Below are 13,920 nucleotides of genomic sequence, written 5' to 3'. Positions count from 1 at the left end.
CAGAGAAGGAGATGTAGGGTGTGGAAGTGGAGGTCCTAGAGAGCCAAAAAGCAAGAGGGTGAGAGCAAAAGAGAAAGATGGAGGGCGGCTGGTCTTAAGGATAGATGGGGCTTTGGCTGTGGAATGCAGAAGAACCCAAAGCTGGAAAAGGCCAGGAAACAGATTGTTTCCTGGAGCCTCCAGAGGAAGCACATCCCCACTGATGCCTTGATTTTAATACTTCTGAACTTCATAACTGTAAGATAATAAATTTGGGTACATGCTGGGGGTGTAGCTCAGCAGTAGTGCTAGCCCAGCTTGTGTGAGGCCCTGGGTTCCATCCCAGCACAGCAAAACAACAAAACCATTTTGTTTTAAGTCACTAAGTTTGTAGCAATTTGTCACAGCAGGGATAGGAAACCAATCCTACTGCATTATGGGCTAAACTGTATCCCCTCACAATTTGTGTATAGACATCTTAACCCCTCAGTAACCTCAGAATGTAATTGTACTTGGAGATAGGGTCTCCAAAAAAGGTACTTGAGTTAAAAAGAGGCATATGAATGGACCTTGACCTAATATAATTGGCGTCTGCATAAGAAAAAGAGATTAGGACACAGACCAGTACAGAGGAGAGGCCATAGGAGGACACGGTGAGAAAATGGCCCTTTACAAGCGAAGGAAAGAGGCCTCAGAGGAAAGCAATCAGCCAAAATCTTGATCTCAGATGTCCAGACTCCAGAACTCTGATATGATACATTTCTGGTGCTTATGCCCAGTCTGTGATACTTTGTTATGGCAAGCCAAGCACACTGTTAGCATTTGTCATATAATTTTCACCATCACCATTTATAGATGAGGACACTGAGGCTGAGAAAGAATGAGTGACATGCTAAAGGTTTCAATAATACTCTTGACCCTTCCCACATTAGCCAACCTCCATCATTATTCTTGCCTCCATGCCAACTATTCCTTCTCTCACTTCTTCAACAGGTAGTCAATGAATGCCAGACCCATGGGATACCTCCATGAATAAAGCAAAGACCTATCTATGCTGATGTGGTGCTCCTACGTTAGAGCTGGGAGGTGTGGGGGTGGAAGTGGAGGTCCTAGAGAGCTAAAAAGCAAGAGGGTGAGAGCAAAAGAGAAAGATGGAGAAGATGGTCAAAAACAATAAACATCACCAATGAGTAATCCATATCACCCTGCATGGTGGGGATATAACTTTCCAAGAAGATAGCACGTGTGGGTATTGCACAAAGGGTAGCTAGGATGTGGGTCATTCCATCCTCATACTCACTGAGCTATCTTTGCGGATATGACTGCACCTTGAAGACACCCCCAAATGCCAACTTTTGATAGAAATTCCTCACTGTAGTCTTTGAAGGTCTGAGGTGAACAACTGTTGGGGGCACTGGTGGAGGAGGGAACAAATTCTTTCCATGTATGTAGCACATCTGGTTTTCTGAATATATCATCAAGAGCTTGACACCAACACTTAAAAGCAGCCCTAGAACAACAAAAAAAAGCATCAAGTGGTATGCTTTTTGAGACTGGTCTTCAAGCCCACTTTCCAAAAAGAAAAGTAAATAGGGTGGAAAAATATTCAATGAAGACATTAGAAAATAAATTTATACCATCCATTGCTCATAACGGTTTCTCTCAAGTAGCATTTGATACTATAAAATGAAGCATGGTACAACTAGAATTTATGAAAGACAATATTTTTTCCTAATTATTAAAATCTTTTGCAAACAAAAAAAATAGCCCTTGTCCTATTAACTCCTAAAAATCTACCTTTTCTTTTCTGCAAAGATGAGAAGATTTCCAAGTGTATGCAGTGCCTGAACTTTAAGACTTCTTTGATTGCTGGCATGGAGAACATCTGTATTTTTAATCAAGTAAAAGAACAAATGTCAGTTGCAAGAGAAATATTTCCTTTTTATTTGCAAGAATATTTTAAACTGCATTACTCCTTAACCGTGTAGATTGCAGTAAGAAAGCTTCAAATTAATAGTGCCTTCAAATGTCACACTATATTTATATACCCAGAGAGAGCAAACCATGTTTTATTTGAACACATAGGAACAGGAGGTTGGGATGAAGTCAGACAGAGAAAGGCACAGATACTTGGGGATGATGGGGATGACTGGAGCACAGTTTTCTTGAGAAGGTAAACTGGGAGCCTGAGGACAGAGGTCGGGTCTGATTCTGGAGGCCTCTGATCGCCAGGTGCTGAATTGTGGAGGTTGCCCTATAGCAACTGGGGAGGCCCAAAGAGTTTGCTTTGAGCAAAGATGTGACAGGATCATAGCAAAGCAGAATTTTTTCTTTTACCTAAATCCAGAAAATATATCTTCAATATCATGCAAATTTGTTTGTTTTTTAATAAATGCGTACATTCAGGAAGCTAGGAGGCCAACCAACATGGCAGTGGTTCCTCATGAGGCAGTACTTACTGTCTTGGAGGGCATTTTAGAAATTTAAGGAAGGGTTTTGTTAGTTGTCACATTGGTGCATTTTCTGGTATTTTATAGGTGAGGACCAGAGATTCTGAATGGCCTATAATACACAGAAACTTCATTGCAGTAAAAAAAAAAAAAAAAAAGGTGCAAAATATATTTAAAATTAACTTGGTCTGATATCTAACCTAATTTTACACATAAAAGGGTATTTTTGCATGATTTTAAACATCCTCAATTTTCCAGAAATACAACCAATGTAGAACTTTGTTTTGTTCAGAATGTTATCAAGACTTATTTGCCATTTTAGAAAATCATATCACCTAACTTAATAATGCTAATAATACTTAAGTCACCAATACAACACACCTGTGTCAGTTTATCCATAGCTGTCATATCATGGTGATTGCACATAGAGGACAGAAGCATCTGACCACCTCTTCATACCTTCTAATGCCTGAGCATTTATATGCTAACACACGAGTTCTTTTATTATAAAGTGATTTTGTTTAATTTATCCTTTACTTTATGAGGCAGGAGGCAATATATAAAAATAGGTATAAAGGAGACTAATGGGGTAGAGAAAAGCAACTGTCACTTGAAACCTAAAAATCTTCAAGAGCACCACACCTATAATCACAGCTACTCAGGAGGCTGAGGTAGAAGGATCACAAATTAAGGACAGCCTCAGCAACTTTACAAGTCCCTGTCTCAAAATTAAAAATCTCGGGAGACACTCAGTAGTACAGCACTTCTGGGTTCAATCCCCAGTACCATAAAATAAAAAAATAAATAAAATCAGTAGCTCCTTGAATACCCTCACCCCAAATCTATTTTCCTCAAAGCCTGAAATCTTTTGAAAAAAAGAAGTCCTCAAGTCTTAAGAGTATTGCAAATCTAGATGATTAATGCCTACATACATTGGTAGCTTACACAATATACTTTTCTTTAGACTAAATAAAACTAAGAGAAAATATTGTTAGATACTTGGGATATGGGCACATTTGACACATTATCTGCTGACTGGATGACATCAAACATAGAGATCCTAAAGAGAATCAGACCTCTGTGACCCACCCTGTGCTCCAGGAGTAAGAGAATAGAGCTCATCAGGCTAAAGTTATCCCCATGCACTTCTCATGATCAATATTTACAAAGTTCACTTTAAAAGAAGTGTCCAACACTCTGACTTGAGCCCTGGTCATTTTCAGAGGGCATCTCATATGGTCTCATTACACCCTTGAGCATTAAACATTGAACTATGGTTATTCCCCTTCAGAATCAATTTATTTCCCCACCCAAAACTTCATCTGTCCAATCCCCTTTCATTCATGTTGTTGATATTCTGTCAAACCTTGTATCAAAATACTACCGGTGTTATGAACTACAGGTATAATAAATAGTTAATAATCAGAATCAGGGAGAGTTTATTAAAATGGCTTTTAAAACAGATTTAAAAAGAAGATCCCAAGACCCCAAATTCATGTCTTACTTTCCATACCTACACTCTTTCCTTTGAGAGTGTGTCCTGCTCTATTGATGCATGCCTGAATCAGCATTGCTCTCATGAATAAATCTTTGTTTGTGTCTTTTTTATACATCCTGAAATTCCTTTCTGCAGCCTAAGTCAAGAACCTGCAAGGGTGCAGTTGAGGTCCTCTTTCTCCTTTCTGCGAGACCACTATAACCCCTAACTGGTGATACTTAAAGCCCCATAAAGATTTTGTTGTTGTTGTTGTTTTGTTTGTTTGTTTGATTGGGTTTGTTGTTGTTGTTGTTGTTAGAAATGTATATGTAGGAAGAATGTGATAAATATAAATTTTACTTCAGTAAAATATAAGGGGAAAGAGAATCATAAAACATCAAGTGATGTTTTGTCCAAAAAGGGAAAATTGGGTCTACAATATAGGTTGAGAATATATTACTGAATTTGTAGAAAAGCCAAAAAAGGAAAATAAACTCATCTGAGACCAAGAAAAAGCATATATAAGGGCCCCCTCCCCACAAGGTGTTCACAGTTGCTATTAAAGAGGGATGGGCAGAAGGATGGCTTAGAATCTCACAAGGATGACAACCAGGCTGGGAAAGTGGGTCACAAGAGGAGACTGAAAGTATCTTCTGTATTCAGACTGTTGTGTCACAGCCTATGATAGTGTGATAAATCGACTCTATGTTCAAGATCTTTCGAGCTACTTCCAAGGGTAATGTCTCAGGACCAGATGCAATCTCACTATTAATTCAGAAGGCCATATAGAAAACGCATACACAATGGGTTAGCCTTACCAATACTTTGGTGATAAGAAGAAATTACCAATCCCAGCTGTGAATAGGGAAGTTTGCTTTTCTCCACTGAACTAAAAACTCTGAAGTGCTCCTGAGAAAGATTAGGAGGTGTTGACATGTGCATCTCTTCTGTTCCCAGACAAAATTCCACCTTCCCAGGCGTGAATTTTAAATTGTTGATTCCTGTTCTATCTCCTAAATTTGTGGAAACAAAATTTAAAATGGTGAAAGGAAGGAAACGGATGGGGAGGGAAAGGGTAGAGGAAACTGAAAGGGAAGAAAAGATTTTTGCATACACATGGGAATTATTCGAAGTTTGAGAGACATTTTTTCCCTAAACTTGGTATCCAGGATCATCTTTTAAAGACACTCCAGTGTGGGAGGATGGGCTCTATACCCTTGTTATTTCATAAAGAGAACTACAAAGGGCCAGTCAACCAGAAAGCTAATGTTGAGATCATGCTTTGGGGAATTGGGGGAAGTTACACAGTATGAGTTCGCCTTTTTTTTAATAGCTTCAGACAGTAAGATGTTCATTTGACCCTGGGGCAGAAACCTTTGGGATAGAGTCAACTCTTACATAGTTCTGGCCTAAGAAAGAAAAAAAAATGGGGGAAAAAAAAACCCTCTCTCTTTTTAAGATCAGAAAACACACAGGGAAAAGCAGAGAAAAAAAATGTCAGGGAAATAGTCAAAGTAGCAGAGAGAGAAGCTAATATGGATTTTGAAGTCCACAGCCTGAGGACTGGGGATAAACTACTGAGAATATTTTAGTACCAGGTGAGATTCAGGGTGAATTAACAGAATCATTTTTAGGAATGAATTTCCTTTTTTACTCTATGCCTTACCCATTGTTAATGTATAGAGTAACTGAAAGGAGGTAAAGGAAATCTGGAGGGCTAGTTGAACATAATGTGAGTCTGCAGACAATACCTCCAAAAATTTGGCATACTTTTAAAAGGAATGCTCTTGGGAGGTTAAGGGGTGGCCAAAAATATAACAAGCAAATCAGTAAAAATAAATAAATAAATAGATAGATAGATAGATAAAACTCTGTTCGTGGTTGTAAAAACAACTGACCAAATTTCTAAAAGGTAAGTTCAGTGGAAATAAGCATCTTATTTAAGGGGTGTAAATTAAATCTATTTTAATTGCTTCAGAATATAATTACTGTGAGTTTATTCTCATTACTTGGATAAATTTGAGCAGCAAAGGGCATAAATATAAGTCAAAGTTTTAAAGCCTTAAAATAACCTAAGTATAGATAGTTCAGGATTTTTTTCTCAGTCTAAATTTTACACTGTTCTTTGAGTTTACCACTTACCCACTCAAAGCCCTGCCTTGATTGAATTCACAAATTGATAAATGGTTGATAAGGAAGAAAATGAGTAAACGTAATATAACCAATAATAGTGAATATCTGGTTCTAAGGAAAGGATCTTACCAGATCCTTTAGACAAGAAGAAGACAGGGAAAGGCAGCCAGGGGTGGGATGTCAGTGGGGAAGGGGTCTGCAGGATGGTGGCCCTACACAAACAGATCCAGGGACATGAAACCACCAATTACCTTGTGTCTGTGCCAGAAATAATGAAAGCAACTTTCTGCTGTGTCGGATTGATCTGTTATGGTATTTGGATTTTTCCAGGGTCTCTCTAAAGCATCTCAAAGTGTCTGTCACATCCACGGGCACACAGATGATCTGTTTGGCTCTGTTATACTCTGGAAGGAAAAAGAAGGGGACACTGGGGGTGAAACGCGGCACAGAGCCAACTAGAAGCAAAGAAGGCTCTGATTTCTTGGTCCCAACCTGAAGCTGTTAAATTCAAAGTCCCCAGATCAGCAACATTCAGGTCATTTTTTTTTTCTTTTGGTATCTTTGAAAGTTCTTTTTTTAAAAAGAAACTTAGGAAAGTTCTGATTCGTATGAAATGCAAATAACTTTAGATCTTGTCAGTTTCCTTATGAAGCCTCCTACTTTTTCTTTCGCTGATCATAAAAAATGAAATAATCTACTCCTTTTTTAGCAAACTTCTTCAAAGCAAAGGTACCTTGGGAAAGAGACTAAAGGAGGAAACAAAGAATCTTAGAGACAGGCAACTGCTCTCTGAAGGGAAGGGAAAGACAGGTTCCTAAGACTTGAGGGTGCAAAGGAAAAGGTGCATGGGGACGGTGGGTGGGTCAGGAACCAACCAGCTGCCTTGAAAAGTTCCAGGAAGAGGAGATGGTGGGTTGCTGAGAGGTTTCTGGGGAGCGAGGGGTGATCCTGGGAATTAGACTCCAGGTTTGCAGCATACACCAAGAAGAAGGAGAGAAAGGAATTGCCAGTTTCAGAATTAGAATAACAAAGAACACGTGGAAGGTGTCCAAATGGAAGGTCTCTTAGGCCAAAGAAAGAGGTCTGTTTTTCTGTTTTTCAAATTGTAAGCAATCACAAGATTGGATTTTTGTCTTTTTTCCTTAGAGAAAGAAGATTTAAAAGCATCTCAGCTCAGGCTGCTGTAAATGTATTACCATAGACCACATGGTTTATGAACAACAAAAAATTGCTTTTCACAGATCTGGAGGCTGGAGGTCTTAGACTAAGGTGCCAACAGGCTAGGTTCTGGCGAAGTCTCTCTCCCTTGTTTGCAGCTGGTTTCCTTTTCACTGTGCCTATTTCACATAGCAGAAAGGGGGCTAGAGAGAGCATTAATCCCCCATCTGTGAGGACTCCACCCTCATGACCTAATCACCACCCAAGTCCCTGTATCCTAACAACACATCACATTGGTTAGGATTTCAACATCTGAATTTTGAGGAGCCATAGATATTCAGCCCCCAGCAGGGAGCAACAGGAAAGGAGGAAGACTGGAAACTCTCACATATTAATGAGACAATTACTTTCTCCAGCTTTAAACATTGTTTTAACACACATGTGAAGCATCTAGTATAGTGCCCGCCATGGAGTAAACACTCAATAGACAGAGGCTCACATTATGACTGCCAGTCACTTTTTTTTTTTTCTTTTTTGGAACCAGGGATTGAACTCAGGGACACTCGACCACTGAGCTACATTCCCAGCCCTATTTTGTATTTTATTTAGAGACAGAGTCTCACTGAGTTGCTTAATGCCTCACTTTTGCTGATGTTAGCTTTGTACTCGTGATCCTCCAGTCTCAGCTTCCCAAGGCACTGGGATTACAGGTATGAACCACCGCGCCCAGCATAGTCATATTTTTTTAAAATATAGTCATGTGCCACATAATGACGTTTTGATTATTGACAGCTCATGTATGTGATGATAGTCCCACAAGATTATATCACCTACTAACTCATAGCTATGTAAGCACACTCTGGCATTCATATAACAATGAGGTTGTGCAGTGGCATATTTCTTCTTGCCATTGAGCGTGACTGCATATATTGAGCACTTTGAAGTACCAGACACCACGGCAGGCACTGAGGAAACACAAGCAGACACAATAGACATGGCCCCTGCTGTTCTCACAAAGCTTACATTCTAGAATAAAACCTGGAAATATTATTTATAATAAAAATAGTCTGGAGAAAATTGTCCAGAATAGCTATCTCTGTATCAAATATCTGCCTATAACTCTTCTTCTTTTTTTTTCTAAACTATCTTTCCGTTTTTTCAAGCCCTAGCATATCTTTTCTCTTGAAGCCTAATTAGGGTTCTGTCAGGGGTGGTATAAAGCAAAGAGGAAGCATCAGAAGTTCAGAACTTCTTTCTGAAAACGCCAATGGACAGAAAATTCAAGAAGCTATTCCAAAGGTACTAGTAGTAGCACCTTCACAGTTTGGAACAGGTAAGGAGGACCAGCACAAGATGGAAAAGGAAGGAATTATTATGTTTTTCATTGTACCAATGTAGAAACAAAAGTTGAAATGCCAATGATTCCTCAGGGCTGGGCCAACCAGGGTGGGAACCCAGGGAGTGGTCTGAAATTTGGGGCTGCTTTCTACACACTTGGTCATTTCCACGATCAAAGGCCTTAATAAAACACACCTGACAAAGAGTTGAAAATTTCAACAGACCAGAGGACTGAATGATCCTTTCAGAGAACTTAAATACTGATAAGGTCAAAACTCAAGAAAGAGACTCTCAGGTGGAATGCAAAAACAGTTACAATAAAAGGCATATCCAGGTTTATCTACCCTGTGGAGCTTAACAAGCAGGAAAGTTACTCATCCATACAGGAATAATCTATAAAACGTGGTACTCTCACTTCTCCAAATCCTACGGAGACGATACCAAATTACATATGCATTATTAAATAGTTGAAGGGAGAATAGGATGCTGTTAAATAATGAGAACACCAAATGTTCCTAGCCACTGGGGCATTACAATATCTGCCGTGAAGAATTGAATGTATCAAGCATTACCACCAAATGCTGTTATGACAAAAGAAAATCTATGAGGTTCTAAAGCAGCGAGCTGGTGTGGAAATCACCATGAGTATAATCAGTCTTTTAAAAGAATTGCATACACATCACGGTGACATACATAAGACCCAACACACTTATAAATATGTTAATGATCTGAGCTTAGTATATTGAGAAAAATTCAGCATCCCAATAATTTGCTAAATAAACTCAAAAGCACAGGCCAAAAGATGTTTCCAGTTACAGAGGTCCTAGAGTCTTATAAAGAGCTATAAGTTGGAAGCCAAGTTTTTAACTGTTCAATGTAAAATGTATAATTAGTATACAGGGTCATCTGAACATTACTCTGCTATTACAATAAGTCAGAATAAAGTGCCTGCCCCATATGACCACTGAAATACATCAAATTACTTCTTGAATGCTATAAATTTAGAGAAGATTCTAACTGAAAGGAGCAATGACAAATGGACTTGGTAGCTCAGAGGATCACTAGTGAGTGGAGCAATTAGACAGACCAGAATTCAAATCACAGACCCAGTTTATTTTTCTCATCTGCAACTCGAGCAAAATAATACCTACCTCCCAAGACTGTAAAAATTATAGAATCTAAATATAGCTCCAGCTTGATATTATATTGCCCTTACAATATTTCACATTCTTCTCTCTTCAAATGTTTCTGCTCTAATCAGAACACACACAGGCTATATTTCATCCACAGTTGAGAATAACTCAAAGGATGACTGTATACTGACTGCACCTACCTTCCCTTCTGTCCCACCACCACACCCTGCCTGACCAAATGTAGCTCTAACAAGAAGCAAGCAAAGCTTTGCTGACACAGTGCATCCATCATCAGTTAAAAAAAAAAAAAAAAAAAAAAAAAAAAGCCCTGGTGCACAGGCTAGAATTTTGCTAGGTATATTTCTCTTATTCCTTTGCTGCTAGTCACCATTTTGATAACAGCCATTTTGATGCATTTACTCACATTAACTGCAATCCTCTCCAGGATGGAAAGGATAAAAAATAATTATATATTTGAGGAAGGACCCAAAAGCAGGGGAACAAAATCAAGACAAGGAGAACACAGCCAGCATCACACTCTATCATTAAAACTAGTCACACAGGACTGACCACAAGAAGGTGGTCCTCCCCTTGGTAATATGATTGATCACTGGCAGTAAAACCTACAGAGTTTATGGTTACCAACTGCACTCCACTCCACTCTACATAGCTCTCTGATCCTTCTCCCTTCCCTTCTATTTTCCTTAATGGCCAGTCTCCTTTTTTTAATATTCAAAACCTCCCACCTAGCAACCTTGGCTATGTTCTCAAGCTCCTGCTTCATTAAGAAAATCCTCAGTTCCCATGAGAATACCTTCAACCTCTACCCTTACTACCTACAAACCTTCTTGCATCAGGCTTATTCTCTCATCCTTCCTCTCTGCCCTCAGGAGAGCATCCCATCCTTCTGTTTGCATCCCATTTCCTTCCTTGTTTCTCCTCAAGGTCCTAGCTCTATCAAAAATCTTCCACTTTCTAAGCTCACCCTCTCTACTGGCTCTTTCCATTTAGTGTTTAAATAAGCTTCTTCTCTTCCATGAAAAATACAAAGCACAGCCTCCCGGACCCTCTGAGCTCTGCATTTTTTTTCCAGTTTCTCTCCTCTCCCTTTGGTTCTCACTCTTACTGATGAAGACATTCAAACTGTCTCAGTGACCAAAACAATGATCCTTGCCCTCATACAGCTTACACGTTAACAGGAGAAACAGACTAGTGGCCAATAAATACAACAAAAAATCCTTAATTAAACAGTATGATGCTACGGGAGGGGAAAGAAGAGCGCAAAGGGAATTGGCAGGAAGTAGGCAGGGTGAAGTTTCAAATAGAATGGTCAAGTTGGGCCTTGTTGAAAAAGGAGATGAACACAAGGAGTGAAAGGAGAGAAGGGTTCATATATAATCAGACATCTGGGTGTTGGGGAGAGCATTCAGGAAGGGGAAACAGCTCAAGCAAGGTGGGGGTGCCCCAGCAAAAAGGCAAGTGACAATGACCACCCGTTTGCCCAATACAATAAGACTGTCATTCCCCATCTGACACAACCTCTCTGCCTGCCGACTGCTTCCTCCTCCTTAAAGCTCTCCCTTGCCTTGGCCTTGTCTCTATCACTCTCTTCTGGTTTATTTCTCAGTCCATGTCCCCAGCTCTCTCACATACTGCTCTTCTTGTTTGCTCCCATGACCGGCATTGATTCTCTTCACGTAGGCTCTGCCTCTTCATTCTGAGTACAGAGTCAGGACATGCTTCCCTACCCCTTTGAGTTGGAGTGTAGCCATGCAACTTTGGGTAATGAAATGCCAGCAGACATGACATGTGTCACTTTCTAGTAGCAGCTCTAAGAGCCAATGTATGATTTTTCTTGTCTGAAAAATAGAAACCATGAACCCATCTCATTAGTTGGCTATAAGCTAATATTCACAAAGCCTTTGTAAGTGTGCCTGATGTACAGTGCATGACTGTGATTCTTTTATTGGGATGGTTATAATAAATAATAAGAGAATCCATGTAAAGCCCTTACCATCAAACACACATGTGGTTGGGTGAGGCTGTGCCCAGAAGCACTCACTACTGCCTCTCAGTGGAGCTCCCTGGGAGGGCAACGTCAGAGTTCTGTTTCCTGACTGGGAAGCAACTGTTCAGGCCATGTCAAGGTGGACATGGCCTCATCATGGGCAGCTCCCAGTTCTCAACCTCACTGAACACAGTAGCATGAGCCAGAGATAGTCTTGCCCTTGTGTAAAAGCTATGAGACTTGGGGCTATTTGTTAGGGCTCTCTAGCCCCAGCCTACTTTGATTGACAGCTTCCTCACTGTTGGTGTTGCTCAGGTCTACACTCCACATAACCCACTCTGGGTGACCTCATCAAAGTCCCTGACTTCAACCACCATCAAGATATTGATAACTTAAATACAGATGTCCAATTCAACTCTCCTCCACAGGCCCCATCAATATAACCAACCACATCCTGGAGAGCTCTGCTCAGTTATCATCCAGGCAAACGGGATGCTCCAAAGTCGCTTTTCTCTGCCTGCAGTTTCCCTATCTAAGCAAAGGCATCTCCAGTCTAGCCCCCAAGCCAGAGAGCAAGACAACTGGAACTCCTCCCTCCTGATCCATCCCCCATACCAAGTCAGTACAGGACACAGGCCTGGGGTCTCCCTCCCCCTTTCTTTCACTTCTGTTCTCCTCTCTACTCTGTCCAATTCTAGGCCATTATAATGTCCACTTGAATACACAAGTTAAGCATGGCCAATCTCCTACTTCCACATAGCCTTTTAGTTGATTTTCCACATTACTGCCAACCCTTTTAAGAATGGGAATATGAGCATTTCACTTTCCTTCTTTAAATCCTTTTAACTTGTTCCCCTCAGCTCTCCAGACAAATCTGCATCTCTTTATCTGGCTCTCTAAGACACTTTATCTCCTAATTCTTGCCAACATTTCTAACCTCAGCTTTCTGCCTTTTTGCAGTCTCTCAAAAGCAGATACTAACTGTTCACTATTATTGCCGTAGCAGCAGCAGGAATAATATCACAGAACTATCACTCTCTATATCACCTCCGGTTTATTTATGTGCTTTAATTCTTCTTCAATAACTCTAAACTCCTAGATAACACATACATCTCTGTATCTTTAGTACCTAGTACAGCACTTAACACATAGTAGATACTCAGGAAATATTTGCTAAACAACTGAATGGCTGGCTGGCTGACTCAATAAATGAATGAATGAATGAGTGAATGAATGACTACACATATTCACATGTACATCTATAAAATAAGAGGTAAAGTGAAAAAATCCTAACACTTCAAAGACTTACATTTTCTTCCAAAGCCAGAAACAGAAGACACATAAAAAATACAATACAGAGCAAGCGTCGTTTCCATTTCACCTTACTCTATAGATTCATTCCTACAAGTTGCACTGCCAAAAACATTCTGCAAGGGCTTATCAGCTAAGCACAAACAAGGCATGATGTTCCCAAATCTTCTGTGCTCTAGTTAAAAGACCAAGAACTGAACAGATTTAAGCCAGCAGAACAACCTATATTGACCATGGCAAAGGAAATTATGGAAGTCAAGACAGAACAAAGAAAACAGAAAAAGGTCAAATAGCAAGAGTTCCCCAGTGAGACAAAAAGAGCAGAAAATGTGCAAAACAGCTTTTTTCCATCTCTTTTAGCCCCATCAATCTCCTTTTTCTTTTGTTTCTCTAGCTTACAAAAAAAGGTCAAACTTTTAAAAAAGTGCTTTAATTCCCCTGATGTTTATAGCAATATAAAATGGTAAATATCAAATGGATTTTTTTTTCAAATAACCTAGCAAAAGAGATTCTTACAGATATCCTAATTACGGAATATCTGACATGGGGAAGAATGGCAAACCCTGATTTAAAGAAAACACAGATTCAAGCTAAAATTGATTCTAACCTGAATAGATCATCACTTGTAGGAAATTTGTACCATCCCCTATATCTATTGTCTTACTGATTGAAGGATCAATCTTGAGCTGCTTTCCAATGAAATTTCGGCAGGTAATCTTTAAGAAGAAGGGAAAAAAATATGAATTAATCAAGTACTCATATTTAAAAATGTGGCTTACTTGAAATGTTTATCTCATTTTTCACTTGTCAAAATAAAGAGACACAAAACAATGCTACAAAGAAAAGTTGATAGAATAGCATTCATTCATGAGAATTTCGGGGAGAAATGTGGCTGCATAATTTTTCATATTTCTTTTGTACAGCACAGCTGGG

At 39.6% G+C, this 13,920-nt stretch overlaps 1 protein-coding gene across 1 annotated transcript in view; it reads right to left on the bottom strand.

The window, feature by feature from the left end:
* Positions 1-13,920, bottom strand: part of CFAP54 (cilia and flagella associated protein 54) — a gene marked incomplete at its 3' end in the record, with an annotated part of 282,789 nt that overhangs the window by 148,133 nt on the left and 120,736 nt on the right. The window contains exons 39-43 of the mRNA XM_081309497.1: positions 13,595-13,703; positions 6,291-6,443; positions 4,725-4,919; positions 1,777-1,864; positions 1,280-1,489 (exon numbers count right to left, since the gene is read on the bottom strand). Coding sequence (XP_081165623.1) covers positions 1,280-1,489; positions 1,777-1,864; positions 4,725-4,919; positions 6,291-6,443; positions 13,595-13,703 — 755 coding nt within the window. The remainder of the gene's footprint in view (positions 1-1,279; positions 1,490-1,776; positions 1,865-4,724; positions 4,920-6,290; positions 6,444-13,594; positions 13,704-13,920) is intronic.

Source organism: Spermophilus citellus (genome assembly GCF_964194105.1).
Source record: "Spermophilus citellus genome assembly, chromosome: 10".
Lineage (NCBI taxonomy): Eukaryota > Metazoa > Chordata > Mammalia > Rodentia > Sciuridae > Spermophilus > Spermophilus citellus.
This window is presented reverse-complemented; position numbering and strand designations above follow the sequence as displayed.